We start from the raw sequence: 23,486 nt of genomic DNA on the forward strand, positions 1-23,486 counted from the left end.
CACCACTGGCATTATACGATTATTGTTTAACTCACCCACATATAATGATGCCAAAGCATTGTACCAAAGCAGGATAGAAATTATTCATTGACACAGACGGATCGGTGTCCGGTGCCGCAGTGGTGCTGGTGGTCAAAACAGCTGGCGTAGTGGAAGTTGAAAACATGGTATCCATATCTTCCGAATCCATGTCCGCCTCAGCGCTATTTGCATCCAATGTACTTGAGGTTAAATTGCGAAACACGCCGAATACCATTGAACTATCCATTTTGCTTTGTTTTATTTTTTCATCCACTGTTATGCCACGATTTACACAAATAATATACTAGATATACTAAATATTTTGCAAAATATTTGCAATTATAATTTACGTGCACGCACAAATTATATTGCTTGGGTTATTGATATTAATTAAACAAACACAAAGCAAATTATTTGCCACTTTTCAACGAACAACGATGGCCGCATGATTCAGCAGCCGCCGTTTAGTGCGCAACGGCTTTTAATATAAATTTAGGGTGTTTTTTCCCACCGACACACTTTAGCTAATTCCACGCGCAGACACTTGAGACAGGGCAGATAATGGATCTTGGTATCAAGAATTTTGATTTTAAATAATCTTTTACGTAGTTATCACTGTTTATTGTTAATACCGAAATGATATAATGTGTAGCGCTCGAAATACTTTCACTACGGCGCGATGTTATTGTTTGACCTCGTATTTAGTGGTGTTTATTTTAATTTTTTTTTTGTCACTTGCAATTTTTTTTTTCTTGGCCAAAGACTTTAATCCACCTATGTATATGTTTCACATATTGATTAATTATATCAGGAAGGAACACTTTCGTTTTTGTTATATTTTGCGGAGCCGGAATACGTTATCACTGTTTGGAGCCACTACATGCTTTGGACGTATTTTTGTCGAATTTGATTAATTTATGCCGAAACAGAATTGCTTCAACTCAGGAAGAAATAAAAAAACAAGTTTTCCCACATAGCCACTAATGTCAAAATAAATTTTTCATTTGATAGCAACAGGGCGACACCTGGTGACAATTTACGAACAGCTGATTTTTTCGAGTTGCCATCGCTTCAATAAGAATTAGAAACTGTTTTAAGAAAATGATATATTAATTTTTATTATTTATTAAAATAAAGAGCACAATAATTTTCTAACTTAAGCCATGAATAATATACACCTACTTTTTGCCACCTTTCTTTACTTTACCCCGTTGATTTTTACGCATGCTACGTTTTCTATTCTCTGCTTTACGCACTGCATTCTCAGCATTACGTTTCTTGATGAACTCCAAGCGCATACGCGCTTTTACAATCTGCTCCGGATGCCGCAATTCACTGTCACCGCCAGCGCGCTGCTTGGCAGCCACCTTGGCATTGTGACGCGCATGCCGTCGAACTGGATGACGTTTTTCATGCGACAATGGTTTGAATCCATCATCGTCACCATCGTTCTCACGCTGCAATTGCTCTTCGATTTTGGATTTTTCTTTCCAATCGCTGTAACGGCCCGTCTTGAAAGAAGCCGGTATCCAGGCACCCGATTCGGTTCGTATTTTGCCTGCGCGTGGATCTTGCACAGAAACCATTTTCTTCTTGATGCGATCCCACTTCTTCATGCCCGGCTTGGGGCGAAAATCTGAGCCATTATCACGTTCGACCACTGAAAACTCAGCATTCATGGCTTGACGCTCAAAAGAGTTAATCGCCAGACCGTCCTCGGTGTGTTTATCCGCCGACTGGTAGGGAATATAATGTTCATTATCCTTGGCATGTGTCTTCTTCTTTTTTTTCTTCTTGTCTTTATAAAGATCCTCGAGGTTTTTCCGTTTCTTCGGTGCAACAATTTTATTGAAGGCTTGATTAATTTCCTCGGCGTCGGCTTCATCAGCCTAAAAATGATGTAAAAGTGAAAATGGAAAGTAAAAGCGTGTAAAAATTAATTTGTACATACTTCTTCCTTTTCATCTGCTTCCAGTTGCTTATTAGCTTCCTCCTTTTCGATTTCATCCATCTTATTTCTGTACTTCTCAATGACATTGGTATGCTTGGTGCGCTTGTCCTTCATAATAGTGAAAGGTAGAGACTTTTGGCTGCGATTCAACTCGAAAATCGTCTGAAATGCAGGCAAATCAAGATTAATAAAAGAAATGTTAAAATTACTTATGAATTTCTGTGTTATTACTAACCGTCGATGGCTTAAAATTCCGCATTTTTAACAACAAATCTTGCTTCTCCTCCTGTAATTTACGATCTTCAGCCACCAAATCTTCCTTTGACTTGTTGTCATTTTCTCTATTTGCGCATTGCGATTGTCGCAATGATATATTTGCTGCTAGAAAATCATCTAAGTTTTTGCAGCTGAAAAACTTGATTTTCTTAATGCGTGCATTGGATTCTGCTGAGGCCACAGGACGCGACGACAAATATTTTTTGTATGCGTTTTCACTTGTACGTAGTACACCAGCCTAAACAAACGAAAATTTATTTGAAACACACACCTAAAATTGTCGAAATTAATATCACTTACAATATCATGACTGTTCTTAACTTCTGTCACAGATAGATGCTCTTCCTCCATTAGCTCCTGCGGTGCAATGCCCACCGTTTTGTCGTCATTTATATTGAATGGGCGATTGAGGAATAAATGCAAATCAAGCACATGCGCAGCATCATCAGTGGAGAATATGGAGTAGGCGGTGCCGGTGCGGCCAGCGCGAGCGCAACGTCCGACACGATGTACGAATAATTTCGGTTTTCCAGGGAAATGCAAATTTACAACATAATCCAAGCTGGGTATATCGATACCACGTGCCGCCACATCGGTTACAGTTAACACCGAGACTTTCTTATTAACAAATTTGGCTGTGTTAATCTTACGTGCGGCGGGGTCTAAACTAGAATATACAGCCGTGTTGGAAATACCGCATTTGGTGAGGATCTAAGTGCAGGGAATATAAATAATTTTATATTTTAAGAAAAAATACCCAGTATCTACTTACATAGCATATCAATTCAACGTGGTGTTGTGTACCAGCGAAGACCACGGTTTGAGCATCTTGCGGTATTACATATTTGAGCAACACGACCAAGGCGGTATAACGTTCGTCCGGACGGCAGTATAAGAATTTAAGCATTAAACCTTCCGGTAATTTAGACTCAACATCTGTTAATATAGAATTTTAATAAGCCGAACATTCTTTGACCAAAAATCCATATACTCGTATTTACCTAAACGCAACAAAACTGGATCGTTTAATCCTGCGCGTGCAAAATTCACTAAAAGTTTGGGTAGAGTAGCCGAGAAGAGCACGGTTTGCTTGGACGCTGGCAAACGGTGCAATGTTTCATTCAGTTGTTGGCCAAAGCCCATTTCAAACAGACGATCTGCCTCATCGAACACCACATATTCTGAAGAAATAATATAGTGAAATTAGTAGTACAGTAAAACTCATAAAGTATCTTAACGCACCAACTGAATTCAATTTCAAATCCATTTCAACACACAAATGCAGAAAACGACCTGGCGTAGCCACTATAACGTCGGGACAAGTGTGTATAGCAGAAAACTGCGAGTCCATTGAATCACCACCAAGTACTAAAATTGTTTTCAGATCCATAAAACGTCCCAATTCTTTGATAAACTTGTAAGTCTGCACAGCCAATTCGCGCGTGGGCGAGAGAATTAGAGCACGCGCACCTTTAGTGGGTTCCCTGCTCTTAAGTTTTTCGAACATGGGTATAAGAAAGCAGGCAGTTTTGCCTGAGCCTGTTTTAGCCATAGCCACAACATCGCGGCCTTCAAGTATCAACGGTATGGTCTAAACCGAAATACATAAGTATGCATATGTAAATATAAAATGTTTGTGTTAATTTTGTCACAATTTGTAGTGTACCTTTCGCTGTATAGGTGTCGGTATTTTGTATCCACGCTTAGTTATACCTTTTAGTACGTCAAAGGAAAGACCCATCGATTGGAAACCTCCGCTTTTCTTAGATTTGGTTTTACCTTTAACAGTCTCCGTATTGTCACCACCGCCAACATTATCCAGAGATGGAAAGCCGGGCAAGTCTATATCGTCGTGTTTCTTACCCTATAAATTGAAAAACACATTTTCTACAAGTTGATTTTTGAAGCTTTGTAAAATATTACCATTTCGGAAATTTATTGTCTGTTAAATAGAGTTTTTATGATGTTTTTCAGAATAAATGCGGAGCTTCAGACACGTGCAACTTGATTTGTTTTGGTGACGGTTTTCAAATAAAATAAATGTCAAAAAAACAAAACGGCAGTGAACAGCTGACTGCTTTGGTCGACAATGCAGTTCAAATTTAACCCATTACAAGTATTTTTATTTAACAATTATTTAATATTAAAAAACTTTAAGTACCAAATTGGAATGGGGTCGGCTTTAGTATCGTCCAAGGATTTCGAGAATAAAATGGGTATGGTCGGATAGAAGAGACTCTCCAGATCACGAATATACTTATATTGTTATATATTATATTATTATTATTATCCTTTTTATCCTTGGAATCCTAGGACGGTATACTAAATTCTTCCCTTGAAATGTAAGCAAGCAATGTCTATATTCATGCAAAGTCCTTACAGCAACAACAATAAAAAAGTCGGACAATGGGAACATTGCATAACTGTATAAAATACCATGCACTAACCCGACAACTTTCCAACAGCACCTATTTTAGCCGGGAAAACAGTTTTTTTGAATTTTTAAGTCCTTAGATTACCTTTTATGTGAGAAAAGGTATGTAAATAATTCGTCGATGAGCTGGACCGATTATACCTCACTTATAACACACATAAACGCCACAGCTCTTGATATTGTCCGTTCAAACTTTTATGCGATCAAATGTTATGGACGCAGTATTTGTATTAGAGGATTGAAACTCCTTCATATACTTACTAAACCCTAGTTGCGATTACAAAAGTTTGTCTCTGCTCCTTTTTGGAGTTTTATTTCTTGTGAACTAAACAGTGGATCTTTAACAATAGGTATATATGATTACAAACGCAGAACTGATTTTGGTAGAAATTAAAAATACTATAAGCCCCAGTCGGCACGGTTGGGTAGATATAACTGCTGTTGGAACGAGGACAACAAAATCAACAACGATTGATACTTCATAGCCACAATGATGCCGAGTTACAGCTATTCCTTCTACATTGAAAGTTTTGAGTTCGCACTTTTCAATATGTTTACCAATTTTCCAAAATGCTGACCATTGTTTTAACATTTTACAAAATGTTTTTTTTTTTATTAATTCAAACTACGAGATAACATAAACTCACTTACATATTTTTAAAACGTTTTTGTAGTATGCGTGTTAATTTAAATTCTCACTTTTTTTTTGTTATTTGCGTTTCTTATAAACTACATACATATGCATTAATGTAAACAAAAATATTACTTAGCTTTTTGACTTCAAATAATGCTTACTTCATATATACATACAAGAAAATTGCTAATAATTTTTTTTATATAATTTTTTCAATATAATTATGTTTTAATGCATGTACAGTTTACTATGATTTTTGTGTGTTTACCAAACTTGTTTCATTTGTATTTCACTTTTGTCATTAGAAAAATATAAAAATCTTAAAGAATTAACAATTTGTGAGATATCAAATTTGTATGTATATAGTTGTTTCCTTGCATTATTTTTTCGTTAACAACAATAAAATTAAAGTAACAGCAATACGTAAACCCTTTATTGAATCAAAATATTAATTTGCTGGTATTTTTTTTTTTTTGTTTTTAGTGTGAGAAGATTAAAGTGTGTATAACACTGGTGCTTATTGAAATTTTATGAATATTTAGCAGACAACATTTTAGAGCTTACTAATTCAGTGGCGAAGTGCAACGCTTTGCATTTGTTTTATGTTAAGAAAGACATAAAATTAAATATTTACAGTTAAGAATTAAATTAAATGGTAGTTCAACTTATTTATGAATGCTCACAATTATTGCAAGCGAGCGCATAACTTATATGACTAAATATATATGTAGTTTACTTAACGAATGCATACTGCGAATGCCACCACATTCAATTAAAGGCGCTTCAACTCGAATGATCATTACACAACTACACTTCTTGTTTGCGTGTTTATGCCTGTATATTGTAGCTAATTACAAAATACTTTCAATTAAATAAAAAGTAAGAAATTTAATGAATACCACTAAATGACATACTATTAGTGGCTACCACTAGGTATCCACATAGCCATCATCCGTTTTCTCCACTAGCAACAGCTCCTCCAAACGATCCAAACGCTGACGCATCTCCTCCTTCTCCTTTTGTGCTACATCGAATTTGCGCTTCAAATCGTCGTTCTGCCGACGTAGCTCGTATAGTTGACGGCATATTTCCGGCACAGATAGCAGAGAGATGACAGTGGAGCCTGCTTGTGGTTTGGCAGCTTCACCGCCGGACATGTTGAGTTTAGTGCCAACCAGCGTGCCTTGCTTGGTCGTCAACTGACGTATTACTTGCGGCGCAGCGATATTCAACAATTGTTTAGTGCCTTGTATGCTGACGTTAGATAGTTTTTGCTGTGGCTGATTTTGTTTTTGGGCTTGTTGAGTTTGTTGTTGCTGCTGCTGTGTATGTTCGCTGTCCGACAATTCGGTATCACTATCGGTTGGTGCCAGCTGTATTATCGAATCAATATCATCATCCTCGGCTATTATAGTCGACGGTTGCTCCGTCTTTACCACTGTTTGGCCAGCTTTCAACTGCAAGGAGACAAAATTTTTTGGTTTTGGTTAAAAAGTTGAAAGAAAAATTTTGTTACATAGAAAAATAAAAACATAAAATAAATAATAAAACTAATTAATAATAAAAAATATATACAAAAAACTATATAAATAAACTATGTACATAAAAAAAATATTTAAATAAATTCACAAGAAATTAAATTAAGCGCACAAAACACGTTTGTTTACAAAAATCTATGTATGTGTTTATTTATAAAACAACTTGACATTTATTATTGGCTAAGTAATTGAAAATACCTGTCGTTGTGCCAAGGTGCGTGTATTGGTGTAAACCTGTCGATTACCAGGATTAAGTATTCGTTGTTCTTCGCTTATTTGTCTTATACGCGCCAAACGTTCACTACAAATAGAGAAGAGCTCTAATTAAGATATAAGATTTATGTGGACTGAATTACCTCGCCATGGAAGCAGGTATCTTTTGCACGCCTTTAATGTTTGTATTGCCGTAGAACTTTTTAAAATCGTTTAGTGAAATGATGCGCACGTTCTGAAAAAGAGTAATTTGTTTTTAATTTTTAATATTTTTTTCGGTAAAGTGTTGTGTGAGTTAGTAAGCGCATTCAATTCCATGAATCTTATTACTTTCACAAGCGCCTAAGAGCTTCTACTAACCTTGTACATATTGAGATTATCTTTCGCTTTGGATATGATGCTCGCTCGCGCTTTGTAATTTTGCGTACGCGATGCTAGCGTGCCGCGCACGGGCAAGACCGTATAATTTCGCACATTGCTGGTATTGGAATTCGCGTTTCCACTGCTGCTGGAGGCACTTTTACCGTTATTATTGTTATGTATTTTTTTAGTCTCATTAAGCAACAATTTGCCACCCTCGGACAGCACCAGTTGGCGCCCGTTTTGCAAGGCAGTGGCGAGCAGCTCCTTTGAAGTGTCTTCGTCCTCTGGCATCATCGAAATGCCATGGTCCTTCAGCATATTGATAGTGGTCTTGTCCAGAACGCCGGTTTCTAGTGGTAAATTATTGCAATTATAATAATTAGTTACAACACTTGGTTTATGTTAAAAATAAATACCCTTAATGTTTGCCAAATCGGATATTTTGGACTCTGCGAAGTCGCTATTATTTGTTAGCTCATCGTCGACTTCCAGTGTGATTTTTGTGGAGCTTGCCGCTTCTTCTGCGCTAAAATTTGTCAAACCCATTATGGAGTTCACCGCATCAGATGTCTCTTTCTGCAATGTGGCATTTCATTAAAATATGTTCAATATGATTTTTTACATTTGTATTAGATATACTATATGCACAAAAGTACTAACAGAAATTTAGAAAAGTAGACTACTAGAAATTATTAGATAAATTTTGAAGCATTGTCTTCGGCCAAATTGTTAATAATACGCACAAAAACAAATTAATATCGAAAAGGCATACATACATATATCTAAACAAGCTAACTTGAATACCTACTTTGAAACGCTTGGCCCGCACCTGTGAGCATATTTATGATTTTTTTAGCATAAGTTGTATGTATGAATGCACGCGTATTTGTAATAGAAAAGCACAAACAAAATTAAAAATTTAAGCGGGGTTCTTTGTAAAATATACATATTTATGTATATAACTGCGAATTATAATGTAACACTAAATGTTGCTGTCAAAAGTGCCACAACCAACAGCACTCATTATATATCTGTTAGAACTTATGCTCACCTCATGCTCCTCATTATATTTGCGGTTTATTTGCGATTGCCGTGCAGATTCCAATTCCTCGAGTAAGTCAGCTTGTTCTGTCAACACTGCGAGAGCGATGGGAGTTTTGCCGAATTTGGAAGTAACCGTCACGTCAGCGTTGTGCTTAAGCAGCAGACGCGCAATGGACTTATGGCCTTTTTCCACAGCCCAATGCAAAGGTGTCATGCGTAACTAAAAAGTGTGAGAAAGCAAATATATAAATAAATAAATTGCTTACGAGGAAACTTCACAAACGTACCATATCTCGTGGATTTACTATGCACTTTTTGGCTAGCAAAAGTTCCACAATGCGTTCATTGCCGTAGAAGCACGCCATGTGCAGCGGTGTACGATCTACTTTTGTTTTCGAGTCCTTATTGATGCCGCCCTTCAAAAGCGCGTCACACACCTCATATTGGTTATTCATAGCTGCAAAATGTAGCGCCGACATGCCCAACTACAAATAAAATTATAAAATTTTATGTTATTATCCATCCAGTAATTTGCCAAGCCAACAGCATACCGCCAGCCACAACCACACAATAATACATACCCAATCCGAGGTGAATGGTGCTCCGCGCGACAACATATTTTTCACTCCCTTCAGATCACCGTCCCGCGCGTACTGTAACAGTTGTTTACCCAAATCCACTACGGTTGTTGGTACATTGAATGTATTGAGCGCCTTATTGCTGACATCCACTTCCGTACGCTATAGCACCAAATTAAAAATTGCAACAAATACAAACACAGGAATTGTTAAACAATGGTGCAACACTGTTAGCTGTAGTAAAACTTACAATTTTATAGTTCATTAAATTCACTAATTGCCCAATGGAAGTGCCACTTGCAGGATATACACTTCCATCCGCTCGTAAAGTGGCCACAACTTTATTGTCGCCACCGCCGCCGCCGCCTACCATTTTCCACGTTCGTTTCACTATGCCTTTTGCTTCGAACGTACTGAGACTGTGTCACAAACTCGACTGTTAATGTTGGTGTATTGAAATCTGTGAAAACATTTGGAATTTGTTAAATTTATCAAAAACAAAATTAAAATTAAAGGAAAAGGAAACAAGGCGCACGTACAATAAAAGCAAGCTTTTTCTTTTCCGTCACTTCGTTCGCGTCGATTCGTTTTGTGATGTTGCTTCGTTGACCAAGTGTGGATAAAAACAAAATGCCAACAACAATAACAATCAGCGCAGGGTTGCATTTTATAGTAATGCAAATGTTTGATTTGTTTTAACATTGAAGAACTGCAGTTATTATTTAAAAAGTTGATATTTAAGTTTTGTGACTTAAATTACAAGTAACATATTTAAAAAAGGAATTTTCAATTAAATTTTTAGTCGTTTTCTATGAGAATGTATTGTATGAAATAACTTTACGACTTCTTCATTAGACCAAAACATTTTTAATAATTATTTTAATAAATGTTTAGAAATATGTACGGCAATTTACTTTCAATATATATTTTGTATTTTATTATTTTTTTAGTTTTCTAATATTATAATTTTTATTTTTGATAAATATTTTTTTATTCTTATTACCACTGTATGTATTGTTTATTATATAAATATGGATTATTTAAATTATAATTTCAATTCACAAATTACTTGAAAATATTTAATAAAATTTTTTTTTAACTAAAAAATAGTAGCATCGCTTTAGTTACTTTCAACGGAAGTGCAACTAGTGGCGTCCAGTACCAACAAATGTGACACTGTGTCGTGGAAATGCCATAATGCTCTGCAAATGTCGCCAAAGTACGGAAATGGCGGAGAAACGTATTTTGTCAAAACTATTTCCAAGCGCCACTCTGTGTACTTACCAAATATCTGAGCATGATTTCGATCTTTGCACACTTATAAAGCAATAAATTAGTGTATTTACCAATTTGATACAATTTCTAATAATAATATTATAAACTTTTTGTCGCAAACACAAATTTTAATACATTTATACTTCCACTTGACTATGCGTTGCGCAAACTGGCTTGGTCACTTTCAATGTTTCCGTTCTTCTTTTTCCTGATTTTTCTCTAACGTTAATCTGATTTTTCTTATGCATTCAGCGCTTTGCTCGACTTCGTTCGTCCAGATGTACATAGATATATGAATGTGTGTCTGTTTAGATGTATGCTTTTTGTTTGTGTAGTATGTATGAATTTTCGTTCATTCCTTTGTATATTTGCGCGTTTGTGAGTTTATTCACATCCGTTTGTTGCGGCTGAGAGCAATTCGTACAAATAAAACAAAAAAATAAATTAAATCAAACCGGAAGCAATTAAATTCCCTGCTTTGGAAAAAGCAAGTGTATATGCATATGTATTAATATATTTACATACATATATATACGTATATAAATAGGTACATAAATACGAGTATTTGCATGAGTTCATTGAAAAGTCAAGAAGTTGACGAATTACGCAATTAAATATAAATCAATGCGCGAAATTTACCTATGAAAACACATGCTAAGTAAACATACATACTGAAATTGATGCATAACTACATATGTATGTGTACATATCTATTTACAGCAAGCGATATTAAGCCTAACAGAAACGCAGTGTGCTTTCCTCCCATTCTTATTTGTAATATTTTTGATTAGTTTGTTGCTGTTGCTTTAATTTTCTTTTTGCGTGCCTGCATTGCTAAATAAATGCATTTATACGTACGTATGAATGTTACATGTGCATGGCTGTACGTATGTATGTTCATACATCCACAAACACATATTTATGTGGCGGCATTTGCCCGAGGATTCATTTTGCAAATTTGTTTTTGTGTTAGCGCGATTTGAAGTGTTAATGCTTCGTTTTTTATCATCATTTTTGACACATCACCTGATTCTTGTAATATTTATTCTCTTACACATCTCGTGGTCTAGCGATCGTGCGGGCTTCGTATTGCCGGTGTTTAATAGTGAAAATAAATTAAGTTTTGAGTAAATATTATTATTTATTGTCAAATATGTGCTGGTGAATTTCTCTGTAGTTTAATATATTACAATAAAAATAAAGTGAAGTGAGTGTGAAATGTGTTTGCTTTGCAAGTCGTTGCCTGTAGATTCCTGTTCATTGTCAGGTGTTTTTGCTGAATGCATTCGCGGTTGCGGTACAGTGCATATATGCATGTACATATATAACAGTTGTTATGTTTTCAATCACTTACAATGCGCTGGGCTGTTGTATATTAAAGTTATGTACTGGTTAAAAATTTAATTGGTAAGTTGTTTGATTTTATTGCTATTGCATACAATTGAAAAATACATAAGCAAACCATGATGAGTTAAGGGTTTTGCATATACTTATGTATACAAGCATTAAACATGTATTGTATACCAAATATGCAAGTGTAAAATTGTAACGGCTCTATCGAAGGTGTTATAAGCATGGTAGAGTTACTTTTATTTATTAATTAGTCATATGTCAGTTTTTGGTACGTATTTGTGTTTTTACTATGTACATACATATGTATGTATTTGCAATTGTACATACATATACAACTATTATCGTTTATTTTGATTGAAATACAAGGATAGAGTTAGTTAAAGGTGTTGAAATGTTATTGCTTTTTTTTACATACGGTTATAAATTGGGTGAGTTTGTCTATGGAATCTTGACAAGAAAGAATCAGATGAGTAAATTTGTAAATCTGACTCTCGCGCGACAGACTCTGTGAATAAAGTCAAGTGCCTGCTTGTAGGTTAAGCGATATACATATGTACATACATACATGCATACATATGTTCGGTAAATGCTCAAAATACAGTGTTGGGAAAAATAACAGGCACATGTTGGTTCATAATTTAAATTAACCAAAAATTAAATTTCACTTTGTGCACTTGGAAATTACAAAAGAAACGAAACGCTTAAAACTTAAAACACTAGATTTATATATAAATACTAATATATACATATTTTCTTTGAAAGCCACCAATACCTTTTTAATGTCTTCCAAAAGTGATCTATTGGTTTTAGATCAGACCAAACCGTTTAGGCCAATCAATCAAACTATTTTTTTTGCTATGTTATTATTTTTTAGTAAGTTTTAAGAATGTGTTAGAGGTCATCGGACTGCATGAACTTCCACCTTATGACAATTTCTTCCTCTGCATATGGAAGTGACCTTATCCAGTATATGAACGCAGTTTGTGGCACACAGTTTTTATTTTATTCAGAACATTGGACCAACTGCCTTGACGCAAAAGCATCTCAATAACATTATATTTCCTTCTCCTCGTTTGACCGATTTTGTGTATTTAGGATCGAAAACCGTTTCTAGGCGCCTAGCTTATGTATATTTAGATTGACAGGTGATGTCTCCCTTAATGAAATATATTGTTTTTTACTTATTAGTGGAACTTTCCTCCCAGCCGTTCTTTCAAATCCTTTTTTCTTAGAATATTCCTTATTCTTTGGCGAAAAAAATATATATACATATGTACATACATACATATGTATGTTGAGACAAAGTTAGATGAAGTCAATGTCACCATTTAGAAAATGAATTTAATCACCTCCCTTTATTTAATTGAAGTAAAACAACAATGTAAATAATTTATTATTTTTTATCGTTTTATTTGGCATATCTTTTGTTCGTATATATTTGTATACAGTTCTCATATTTTTTATATAATTATGCATATAGAAGTTTTAGTAACCTATAGTATAACGTATACATATCAATGTATATTTATATTCAAGTGTGTATATATGTATGTTATTATGTACGGCTGTAAATAGCAGAAACTGTGGTTGTTGTGAGAATATTTTGTTTTTGTATTGCTAATTCTTCAACTGATTCTTAAGAATTGCTTACAATCAGTCGGGAATATACTATATTTGTCTATACATACATACATTTCTCTACAACTGAATGTGTGCGTGCGTGTATCGGTGTATTCTTAATTGAATTTGAGTAGCCAAATTTTGCTTGCAGTCTATTTTAGTGATTCTTTAATTAATAATTAGAAAGATTTACGAAAGAAAGTCGCGAAGCCTTTTAAAATAACTCCGTACTTTCTCTTTATATTCAATTTTAGTTTTTTGTCAAAATAAGTGACGTAAATATAGGGTTAACACGTCTAGACTGATTTTGTATCTGTGGTTAAAAAGATCGGGAAGTCATCCATACACCTCGGTTAAAGACGATAATGTAGAAAAAATAAAGAAACAGTGCTTGAAAATGATCGTGTTGACATCGGAGAGAGAGCGGACGATCTCAGTATTTCTTATGGACCGATTTAACATATTTTGGTTAATGTTTTGGGTATGTAGCGTGTCAATGTTCGACTCGTACCAAGAAACCTGAATCTTTTACAATATCGACGTCGAGTAGGGGATGCTTGCAGCCAACTGTTGAAGAAAACAATCTGAAAAAAATTGTTACACAGCACCAGGACCCTCTGAGAACCGGTCCCGGCCGGAATTGTAACCACCAACCCATCCCCTCTCTCTTTCTCTGCACAAAAGAGATTACATATAGAATGCGATAATAAATATTTGTATTAGGATACTTAAAAATATTTTTTTTGTCAGTCCGGGTCAGTTTTGATCAGATACAGCATCTTCTTCATTTGGAAAAGTGAGCTCTAAATTATAAAATCAGGTATTCTGAATCTTCAGTGATGACGGTAGATAATTTTTGCCATTAATTGGACACATTTCAAACTTTGAAGCACGGATCCTACATCCCATACTTCAAATTTTTCATTGAGCCTGGTTTTAAGTAATGTATGTAAAATGTTTATTTTCCATTTCTCTTATTTAAATACCAATTTATTACCTCAACTATAGAGTACTACTTAAACATTAACTTAGTTTATGAGTATAACTGTACATATACATAAGTCTACTATTATATAGTGAATTGCTTAAATTAGTTATTTAATTTTGGCGTTTTTGTTAATTTTCATTAGTATTCAATTGAAATTTTGACTAACACTACTTAAACGCATTGCAAAATTTTTAATTCCTAAATCAATTCTTAGAAACTGCCATTGGCGTTTAGTAGTTTGTTCTATTTATAACAAAGTTCCTCAATTTCCGACAGGGTCTCTGCATTTTAACGAAGCAATTGAAGCATTCCTTGTTCCAAATTACTTCAGTTAATTAATTTCATTCATACTTATGTATGCAAAATTCCAATAAGCATGCTGACGATCAATTGCTTAATGCACACCCTAATGTCTCCAAATTATTTTTATATAGTAATTAAATTCGATAATTTCTAGCTTTTCACTTATCGTATAATAAATATTGCTTTCCAAGCAGTATTTCTGATTTTTGCCTAATTAAGACATAATTAATTTATATAATTGCTGATCTAATAAACTAATGGTAGGGGTGAAAGGAGAATGAGTTGATACATAGTTGTTTAGGCAATCAAATTCAGTGTCTTTGTTAAGTTGAGTTATCTTGTGTTCAATTGTATGGATATAAGGCAGCTTACCTACCTTAGGCTCAACTTTTGCATAGTAATTAGGATACTAATTGATCCAAAAAGTAGCATATCTTGTAAAACATTGAGAGAAATGCTAAGAAAAAGGTTATACTTCCTGCTTTAAATCTAATTTTTCATAAAAATATACTACAGAAGGTCCGACGGCGACAAGATTGATTGAATCGACGCTTGAAGCTTTCGAAAAGTATATATTTATATAGTTCCAACGAACCCAAGCCTGAGAGATATATACGCTAATGGTTTTGTGGTTAGATGAAGGACTCCCCTTGTCAAAAATTAGTAATGCATCGAACTTCAGAGATTCAAAGAATCTCCTATATCACTGCCTTTAGCATTATTGACAAGAAAGGAAAAAAATCGGCTTCGGAACGAAAGTCTTACCATAGAACTAGTTTCGCTCTTATAAGAGTAAGTTGTTTCTCCATTTTTCTCGTAACACTGCTTGGTTTTCACCGTAATTAGTTGAAGTGTGAAAAGATAAGGCTTTCATCCAAAAAGACATCGAATTCTATGCTTGTCATAACCAAAGTGGTTTGTGCAGAACTTACATATGTATATCAAATAAAACAGGGAGCGGAATTTCATAATCTCTGATTAGGACGGTTTATAAAGAATATGTCTCTTAATTAATTTTCAATAGGCCAAACTATTACGAGGCATATATTTTAGGAAAGACTTCGCATAAGTTCATTGAAAATGAATCGATAATCATTGCCACACTTTTAGGTGAAACATATAAGATCATAGAAGAGGTAAAATTTCAACCGAAAAAACAAGTGTTTAGAAAGGAAAAAAAATTAGTGAGATAGGATGACGGACTAATTACATATATATGGTACACTCACAGGGCAAAAATTAGACTGATTGGGACAGCAAACGAAGCCTTATTTTTTTCCCGTTCTTTTGACATTTCTCTTCAGTAAGGTTTGCCATTTCATCATGGAAAGATATACGATCCAACAACGAGTCGAAATTTTTAAAATTTACTACCGAAATTCCGAGTCAGTGGCCTTAACTTTAAGAACGCTACGTCCAATTTATGGTCGTCATAATCGTACTGTCAGATCAACAATTGAGCGTTTAGTGGAAAAATTTGAATCCACAGGCACAGTACAAAATGTTACAGTGCCAGTGAGACAAAAAAGTGCCCGTACTGTCGAAGATACGAGAATCATCGTTTGTTCATGAATTGAGCTGTGCAACAACTTGAAAATGAGCCGGATTTTCATCCAAAAATCATCTTCAGCGACGAAGCTCATCTCTGGTTGAATGGTTTCGTTGAGACACAAAATATGCGTTATTGGTCGGGCAGCAATCCACACGTACTCCCGAAAAAATACGGTTTGGTGCGGTTTATGGGCCGGCAGCGTCATTGGGCCGTACTTCTTCCATGATGATCAAGACGGAAGATTCACGTTACTGTGAATGGGAATCGCTACCGCTAATTGATAACCGAATGGGATGATATGGACTTGGACAATATATGATTTCAACAGGACTGCGCCACAAGTCACACAAATAATGTCACAATCGATTTATTGAAAACCAAGTTTGGTGAACGTGTTATCTTACGAAATGGCCTAAGCAATTGGCCGCCTCGGTCGTGCGACTATTTCCTATGGGGCTACGTCAAGTCATGGTCTTTGACAACAAGCCAGCGACGATTGATGGACTTTGTACGAACATCGAACGTTAAAATTGCAGCAGTATCGGCCGATTTATATATGAAACCCGTCGAAAATTGGGTCCAGCGTCTGGATTTCTATAAGTGTGCCCGTGGTGGCCATGCAAAAGAAATCGAGTTCCATGCATAATGGCATCGAATGCACTTTCACAGGAATAAAGAATTTCATTGATATCCGAGAGACCATGGAGTATACCTTTTCTTGTTTTTGGTCTTTAAAACAAAATTCGTGAAATCGAATTAATATTTTTTTAGATGATGTGCATTATGTCAGTGCAGGGGGTTTTTGGGTTTCAAGACTGGGTTCAACTTCTTTCATTATCAAGATATATCTTCTGATCTATTCAAAAATATTTAGTTTGACCTAGAGCTCACGCTCACGCTCAAAAAGTCTCGATCCTTATCTGAAAGTAGTAATCTTTTGGGAATGAGGCACCCCAATTTGTGGTAGGGCCAGAAGATTCGGAAAAATCCGCGAAGACTCTATAAAGAACTCCTGGACCATATTATTTAGCAACTTTTATAAGTTAAAAGGCTTTGCCGTGTTGGGTACCGCGTTTTTGGAAATCGTTCCCTCTTCCTTCCTCTGATCTAACCGAAGAATTGTGTGAGATAAGCAATGAACTAGTCTCCCATTCGCCAAACTTCGTCCCCAATTATTATTTTCTCTTTCTCAGACTCAAAAGTGGCTCGGCGGAAAAAGAGGAAGACAAAAAGCAATAAACGAACAATTAAATGATTTTAATGCTTCGAAGCTTCGCACCACTGAACCGGTATTGAAATGTTATACTGTTTTCAGATATAGAGTATTCGAATTTGGTAATTTTTTAGGCATCCATTTAACAGAACTATTTATATCTAATTTTTTAGTAAAAGAGGAGACCAAAATATGGTATATAGTAGACCAAGATGGAAATAAACTCAAAACTAAGGTTTTTCAAGTTTATGTAAAATTTTTAGAATTCAAAAACATTTGAGTGTTTCTGCATACTGTATAAATTTGATGAACTTTTTGTTGTTGTATTGTTTTTATGCCAATCTGATTTGTAAGCATTTCTCTTCCATTGCAAAGTTTATTTTCATTTCAAATGTTGACTACCAAATATATGCGTGTGTGTGTGTGTTTCTGTATGTGTATATAGTTAATAATTTATGTGTGTATATAGTATAATAGTATATGTGTGTATTTTTGCCTCTACAATTAAGTAAATACTGTGGGTAGGTTGCCGTGTTGCATTTGTTGTTGTTGTTTATTTGATTACTTTCTTTAATTATTGCTGCAAATATTTTCTCTATTGTGGCGCTGTATTGAGTTTCATTGGCTTAACTGTTTATTTATAATTATTGTTATATTTTGCTTTTGTTTTTGTAAAATGCTGCAAACGTTAAACGAATATTACTTTATTTTGCAAAAAATGCGTGCGTGTGTGTGTGCTTAATGCAACGCAGTTAAAATTGTTTGCAGTGCAACGCAGACGCTTAACGGTTATTTAATTTTATTGTTTATTTTGTTGCTGTTTAACTGTTTATTATTTACCAAAATAGTTTTTGTGAAGTTTTTTTTTGTTAAATATTTTTTGTTGAATTTTTTTTCTTGAATTGATTTTCTTAAATGTTTTTATTTTTATTTTTTTTGTTTAATATTATTTTTTGTATACTTTTTTATTAAATGTTTTTTGTTTATTTTTTTTGTGTTAAATATTTTTTCGTTTGCTAAATATTTTATTGTTTTTTTTCAATATTTTTATTGTTTGTTAAACGTTTTTTGTTTTGTTTTTGAAATATTTGCTATTTGTTTGTATGTATATTGCTGCTTTTTGTGCTGTTTGCTAATAGCTAGAGTTCAATTCTGCTCTCATTAAGTTCACTAGTGACTATAGTTTACTGTTTTAGACCGTTTGTAGTTTGGAAAATATGCTTGAAAAGCTAATTTATTAGAAATTAAATTTTTTTTCGCATAAATAAATTGAAATTATTTTCTGTTTTGCATAAATAAAAGTCTTTTTTTATTGTATGAGTATATGATTTTTGATTTTTATTAATAAGCAATTTAACTTAAGCGAAAACTTAAACATTAATAAAAAATACAACAGCAAATTGTTAAATAATTAATTTTACATAAAATAATAAATAAATAATAATAATGTGTTTTAAATGGTTATTTGTTACTTTTACAGTTACAGACTTTCTAGTTTTCGAAATTGGTTCGAGTATAGTTGCTAAAATTATTAAATTTTGGTTTTTAATTTTTTATTTTTTAATTATAATTCTTTAATTATAGATCTTTATTTTTAATTTTATTATTTAATTATTAATTTTTAATTTTAAGTTACTAATTTTAATATTTTATATTTTTATTTTTAATTTTTTTTATTTAATTTTTTTAATTCTTTCATAATTATTTTATTTTTATTTTTAATTTTAATTTTTTTTTGTTTTCTAATTTTAATATCCATTTTTTCATTTTTAATTTTTTTTATTTTAATTTTTTTTTTTTTTTTTATTTTTTAATTTTAATAATTTTTGTTTTAACAATAACTATGGTATTACATTTGTATGTGTATACGTATGCATAATTTACACTTAAGTTAATATACAAATAACGCTTTCTTCTATGTAAACAGCTTTGATTTCTTGTATTTACAATATTTTATAAAACATTTGCATTTTTTGTTTTATAAAATATATTGTTTTTCATAAAATACTCTCATAAAATAATGTTTGGCTTTAATCGTAGAGTATTTATATTTTTATTTTATTCATTTAATTAACCATATTTAATAACGAATTTTATTTTTAAACAAATTTAAAACAATTCACATCGGCGTTGTAACTATTGTTGAGTTGTTGTTTTTATTTTCGTATTTTTTTAATTTTTATTTTAGTATTTTTCTGCAATAATTTTTCATAACACATAACTGTAACTATGGTTTTCTTGTTTGGCATGTGTATGTGTGCACTGCTTTATTGCATATTTGTATATATGTGTGTGTGCACTTACATTTCTACTTCTATTTAAACAATAAACGTTTGTTTTTATTCACACTAAACAATTGCTTTTCATGTTAACACTCATTTTTCAATGTCATTAATTTTCGCTAAATTTTGTTTTTACTTTAAATTTTGTATAGGAAAACGGGGGGTAGTAGAGTACAGTTTGGCATAAAAGTGTTGTACATTTAGAAAAATGTTAAAATTTACTCTACCAATTGCTTTGAAGTATTCAGCACAATATTTGAGAATTTTCACTTATACAGCATACGTCCATACGCATGTGACCACTACACAACGAAACCTATACACAAACAATTTTAATGCAATGTCTTAAGTTTTTGTAATGACTATGACATGAACTGACTATTTGTTGCATTTTTGTCTTATAATTTTTCAATATTTAATTTTTTTTCAATTTTTTATTGTAAAATTTTCGAAAATCACCACTACACTATTGTTGACATATCGCGCTGCTTGTGTCTTGTAATAAAACCACTGCTTTTTTAGCAGAATTTTTTTTTAAATTTTTTTATAAAATATTTCAACAATAACAAAAGCAATCACCGGTATTTGCATACATAATTGACTTTTACAGAGCAAATACATAGTTGCACAGTGTGTACGCAAGTTATGCTTGCATTAGCTTTTAATATTTGCATTTGTCGTTATATAACAACTGCATGTATGTATGTGTGTCGTAAAATGCGCGCCTCGTGTAACGCTGTGACACGAGTGCTTAAGTATTTCATGAGAGATTCATTCAATTTTTTTTTAATGCTTTAAAAATGTTTTTGACTCACAGCCGAGCATTCACGCCGACGAGCCCGACGATATATAATTTCCGCTACTCAAATTAATCGATATATTATTTTCACTGCCGCCCACTAGACCCGCCGTCAGCTCGTTGGCCTTGTGCGTGGGCGAGTGATTGGGCGTTGAATTGCTGCTCTTCGGCTTGCGGAACCAATTTCCCAAACGTCGGCGTCCCAGTGAGCCCGTCTGACTTTCGCTGACGGTGCCGCTGCCGCCACAAGCGTCTCGTGTTTGCGATTTCTTCGGCAAAGTGTCGCTATACTTGTGTTTGACTGGCGATTCCGGTACCGAACTATCACCGCTGGTTGCCGAAGCGCCGCCTGCATTTGCCGTGCTCACATCCGCCATGGACCAGTGACGCGTTGCGCCAGACAAACCAGCGTTAGCTCCTACTCCGGGAGCAGCGCCATTACCACCACCTCCGCTGCTGTTACTGTTTTCGCACTCGGGCAACTCGTAGTCGGATTGATCCGAGTAGTCGCGCTCATCGTAGGCGTACTCGAAACCGGTCATTTCGGAGACATAGAAAGCCTTGCCGCCAAATTGCCGCTCCAATGCCAGCGTGCTGAGGAACCGATGCTTGCGATTGGCCGAGCGGAAGCTGAAATCGAACCACTTGTCACGCGCTTCACAGTAAATGCGCAACGAGTTGCGTATATTGTGTCCGAACATTTTGCCGTCACGCACGTTTACTACGCGACAACGATCGAGAAAGATGCGTCCCTTGTAAATGAAGTGACTGCGTTTGATGATGTCACGCTTGCAGTAGATCAGTTGGTTGTCGAAGAGGAAGAGCGTGCAGCTGCTGTTCCAGAGATTTTGCTTTTGACGCGTGGCGTCGATTTGCAGGAAGAAGCGCGTGCTGTGCAAGTGCAGTGGTGGACCTTTGAAGTTCTGGAAACTGGCCTGGTGGCGCGCAATTGTCTCGCTATGTCGTTTGCCTGCGAGAAAGCGTTGGACATTTTTAATGAGATATGTAAAAAGCAGTCTATAAATGTGGTCAGTACTCACCTTCATTCACCGCCTCTGTTATGCCGCGCATTGCCTCCAATGCTAAATCGATTTTCTCATATGTATCGGGTATATCCAATTGACTGACATCTATTTGCTCGTACTCGCCCAGTTCATGCTCGGGCATTTCGCCACATTTGGTTGCGCCCTTGAGTATTTCGCTGAGATGTAGTGGATAGCGACAGATACGCTGTACGGGTGCCAAGAGATGTGCGGAGAGTGGGAGCTCAGCAAGGTTCTCCGATTCGCGGCAACTGAAATAAGTAAAATTTAATTTAATAATTTTCAACTAAATTTCCTGAAATTATGTCAAAGTTAGTGGTTTGAACTGTAGAAATTTTGGACAATTTAACTTAATTTTTTTTTAAATTTGTTAGGAACCTTTTAGTGTTATACTTGGGTTCTCAAATCAACTTATTCTAAATCAACTTATGTAAATCCTGCCATAACCTCAAAATAATTCAAAATTATTCTAACGGGTACTCGAATTTTTAAGAAATTTAACCTTTTATTTGAGAAGAAAGTCGTTTCTAAGACTTTTATAAAAAAATATGTTTTTAGTATCTGATCAATTTTGAACCGGACTGAAGAAAAATATTAAAATATTATCGTCTTCAAAGGCCGACGCTGTTTTTTCGATACACCTGTCCCATACTCAGTGGCTTCAGCAAGTTTCGGTTTTTCCGGTTTCGGCTCAAGTTTACATTAACCGATGTGTTGAGACGATCCATTAAAGATGTTGAGTTCCTCTGCTATATTTTTGATGCCAACACGACGAATTTCCAGCAGTATTTCTTTCACTTTTGTTGTTGTAGCGGCAGAAAACATTTCAAAAGTAATTGCGCCCAGTTAACAGTCCTTGTCCGAATAAAAATTCGCTTCGTTTAATTAGACCCGACTGTCGTGCGAACTGTCTTTAACTTTACGATGTTATCGTCATTAACAGAGGTGAATGAACGGATCGCTTTCGATGACTTCACGCGACTTCATACGAAGATAAAAAATTTTAACCAATTCAGGAAAAAAGTTCCGAAAAAACCCTTCCCTAATTACGTGAATACTCACGACGACTATTACCGAGATCTAACTTTAGCTGGCCAAGCCTTTGAGGTTAGCGAATCGAACAAATTATTCATCCAAACCACATAGAATGCCGTAATCATAAGATAAAATTGTAAGCTGGGACTTTAAAGAGGTATACTTATATTAGCTTCTATCGAATTTTGCTAGACAATTTTCTCTTTCCTTCCAATTATAAAATTTGTAAAGAAAAGACGATCACAATCTATCCTTGCTACCGAGCAGAAAAGTGGCGTATTGAACTTTTTCTCGTAAAAGAGGAATATTTTTAATGAAATCAAACCCCGAACCATATACATAAACCCAGTGAAGAAGAGACGATAACCGAGCATGAAGGCCTCAGAGGATTCCGTTGCTTTGCAACAGTGTTTTGCAGATTTTTTCTCCAACAATTCACTACAATCATTCCCGGACCCCAGTTTTCTCTCTACGTCCTCCTTTTATTATCTTAAAGTGGATATCAAGTGGTTTTGAAGTCCAATAACCTCCAATTCTGAGTACTGTAAATATTTTTACTTACTTGTCTAAAATAGTTCTAGCATCTTTGATGCGATCGTAAGTCTCCAATTCTATGAGTGCACGTGGATATGCATTGCAATAGGTCGAGTAGCAGAGAAAACCCTTGTGCTGTGAATTATATAAAAAATGGTGAACATAATAACAGACTGTACGATGAAAAAAATAAAAAAAATACCAACTCACCATTTTCAAGAATACTTTAGCCACTTGATTCTGTTCGATGCCTTTTCGCAAAGCCTCGAGAAATTTACGCTGAAACTTGTAGATCGCCGTGATGTTTGAGAAAATCAAACGAATGCTATTCGGCGAAAATATGTCGATGCGCTTGCTCATTGCCGGCAAATACCTGCAAAGGAAAAATGCACAAAGCGATAAGTAAAGGTAAAAAAAGTGAAATCCCGTTCTACTGA

At 34.6% G+C, this 23,486-nt stretch overlaps 4 protein-coding genes across 9 annotated transcripts in view; all 4 read right to left on the reverse strand.

The window, feature by feature from the left end:
- The window catches only part of LOC120776681 (integral membrane protein GPR155), a 47,530-nt gene extending 46,542 nt beyond the window's left edge, over positions 1-988 (reverse strand). Inside the window, exon 1 of one of the 3 annotated variants that reach the window (XM_040107556.1) lies at positions 36-987. In XM_040107556.1, coding sequence (XP_039963490.1) covers positions 36-268 — 233 coding nt within the window. In that variant the 5' untranslated portion in view covers positions 269-987. Of the gene's footprint in view, positions 1-35 lie in introns of all 3 variants that reach the window. The other 2 variants (XM_040107557.1, XM_040107558.1) reach the window with 2 other exon arrangements.
- A 148-nt stretch (positions 989-1,136) lies between these two features.
- Positions 1,137-4,269, reverse strand: LOC120778169 (ATP-dependent RNA helicase DDX54). Its single transcript, XM_040109905.1, has 9 exons — positions 4,172-4,269; positions 3,915-4,112; positions 3,491-3,839; positions 3,250-3,429; positions 3,021-3,184; positions 2,549-2,959; positions 2,208-2,486; positions 1,973-2,134; positions 1,137-1,910 (listed from the first exon to the last, which is right to left on the reverse strand). Exons 1-9 carry the CDS (start codon positions 4,172-4,174, stop codon positions 1,200-1,202), a joined length of 2,457 nt encoding a protein of 818 aa, XP_039965839.1. The 5' UTR covers positions 4,175-4,269; the 3' UTR covers positions 1,137-1,199.
- Positions 4,270-5,721: 1,452 nt separating this feature from the next.
- On the reverse strand, positions 5,722-10,398 carry LOC120778078 (ankyrin repeat domain-containing protein 18A). 4 transcript variants are annotated; one of them, XM_040109773.1, is made up of 11 exons: positions 10,337-10,398; positions 9,303-9,512; positions 9,056-9,214; positions 8,762-8,959; positions 8,482-8,694; positions 8,239-8,259; positions 7,847-8,006; positions 7,428-7,780; positions 7,211-7,302; positions 7,053-7,155; positions 5,722-6,773 (listed from the first exon to the last, which is right to left on the reverse strand). In XM_040109773.1, the coding sequence occupies exons 2-11, from the start codon at positions 9,423-9,425 to the stop codon at positions 6,246-6,248; spliced, it is 1,950 nt and encodes a 649-aa protein (XP_039965707.1). In that variant the 5' UTR covers positions 9,426-9,512; positions 10,337-10,398; the 3' UTR covers positions 5,722-6,245. The 4 variants fall into 4 exon arrangements, with proteins under 4 accessions (XP_039965707.1, XP_039965708.1, XP_039965706.1 ...); XM_040109774.1 differs by lacking the exon at positions 10,337-10,398 and adding an exon at positions 9,592-9,673 and having other exon boundaries at positions 7,053-7,134; XM_040109772.1 differs by lacking the exon at positions 10,337-10,398 and adding an exon at positions 9,592-9,673.
- Positions 10,399-19,523: 9,125 nt separating this feature from the next.
- LOC120776533 overlaps positions 19,524-23,486 on the reverse strand; it is a 324,462-nt gene continuing 320,499 nt past the window's right edge. The window contains 4 exon segments of the mRNA XM_040107267.1: positions 19,524-21,407; positions 21,478-21,731; positions 23,078-23,184; positions 23,260-23,422. Of these exon segments, the coding sequence (XP_039963201.1) occupies positions 20,464-21,407; positions 21,478-21,731; positions 23,078-23,184; positions 23,260-23,422 (1,468 nt within the window). The 3' untranslated portion in view covers positions 19,524-20,463.

The sequence above is a fragment of the Bactrocera tryoni genome, chromosome 5 (genome assembly GCF_016617805.1).
Source record: "Bactrocera tryoni isolate S06 chromosome 5, CSIRO_BtryS06_freeze2, whole genome shotgun sequence".
NCBI lineage: Eukaryota > Metazoa > Arthropoda > Insecta > Diptera > Tephritidae > Bactrocera > Bactrocera tryoni.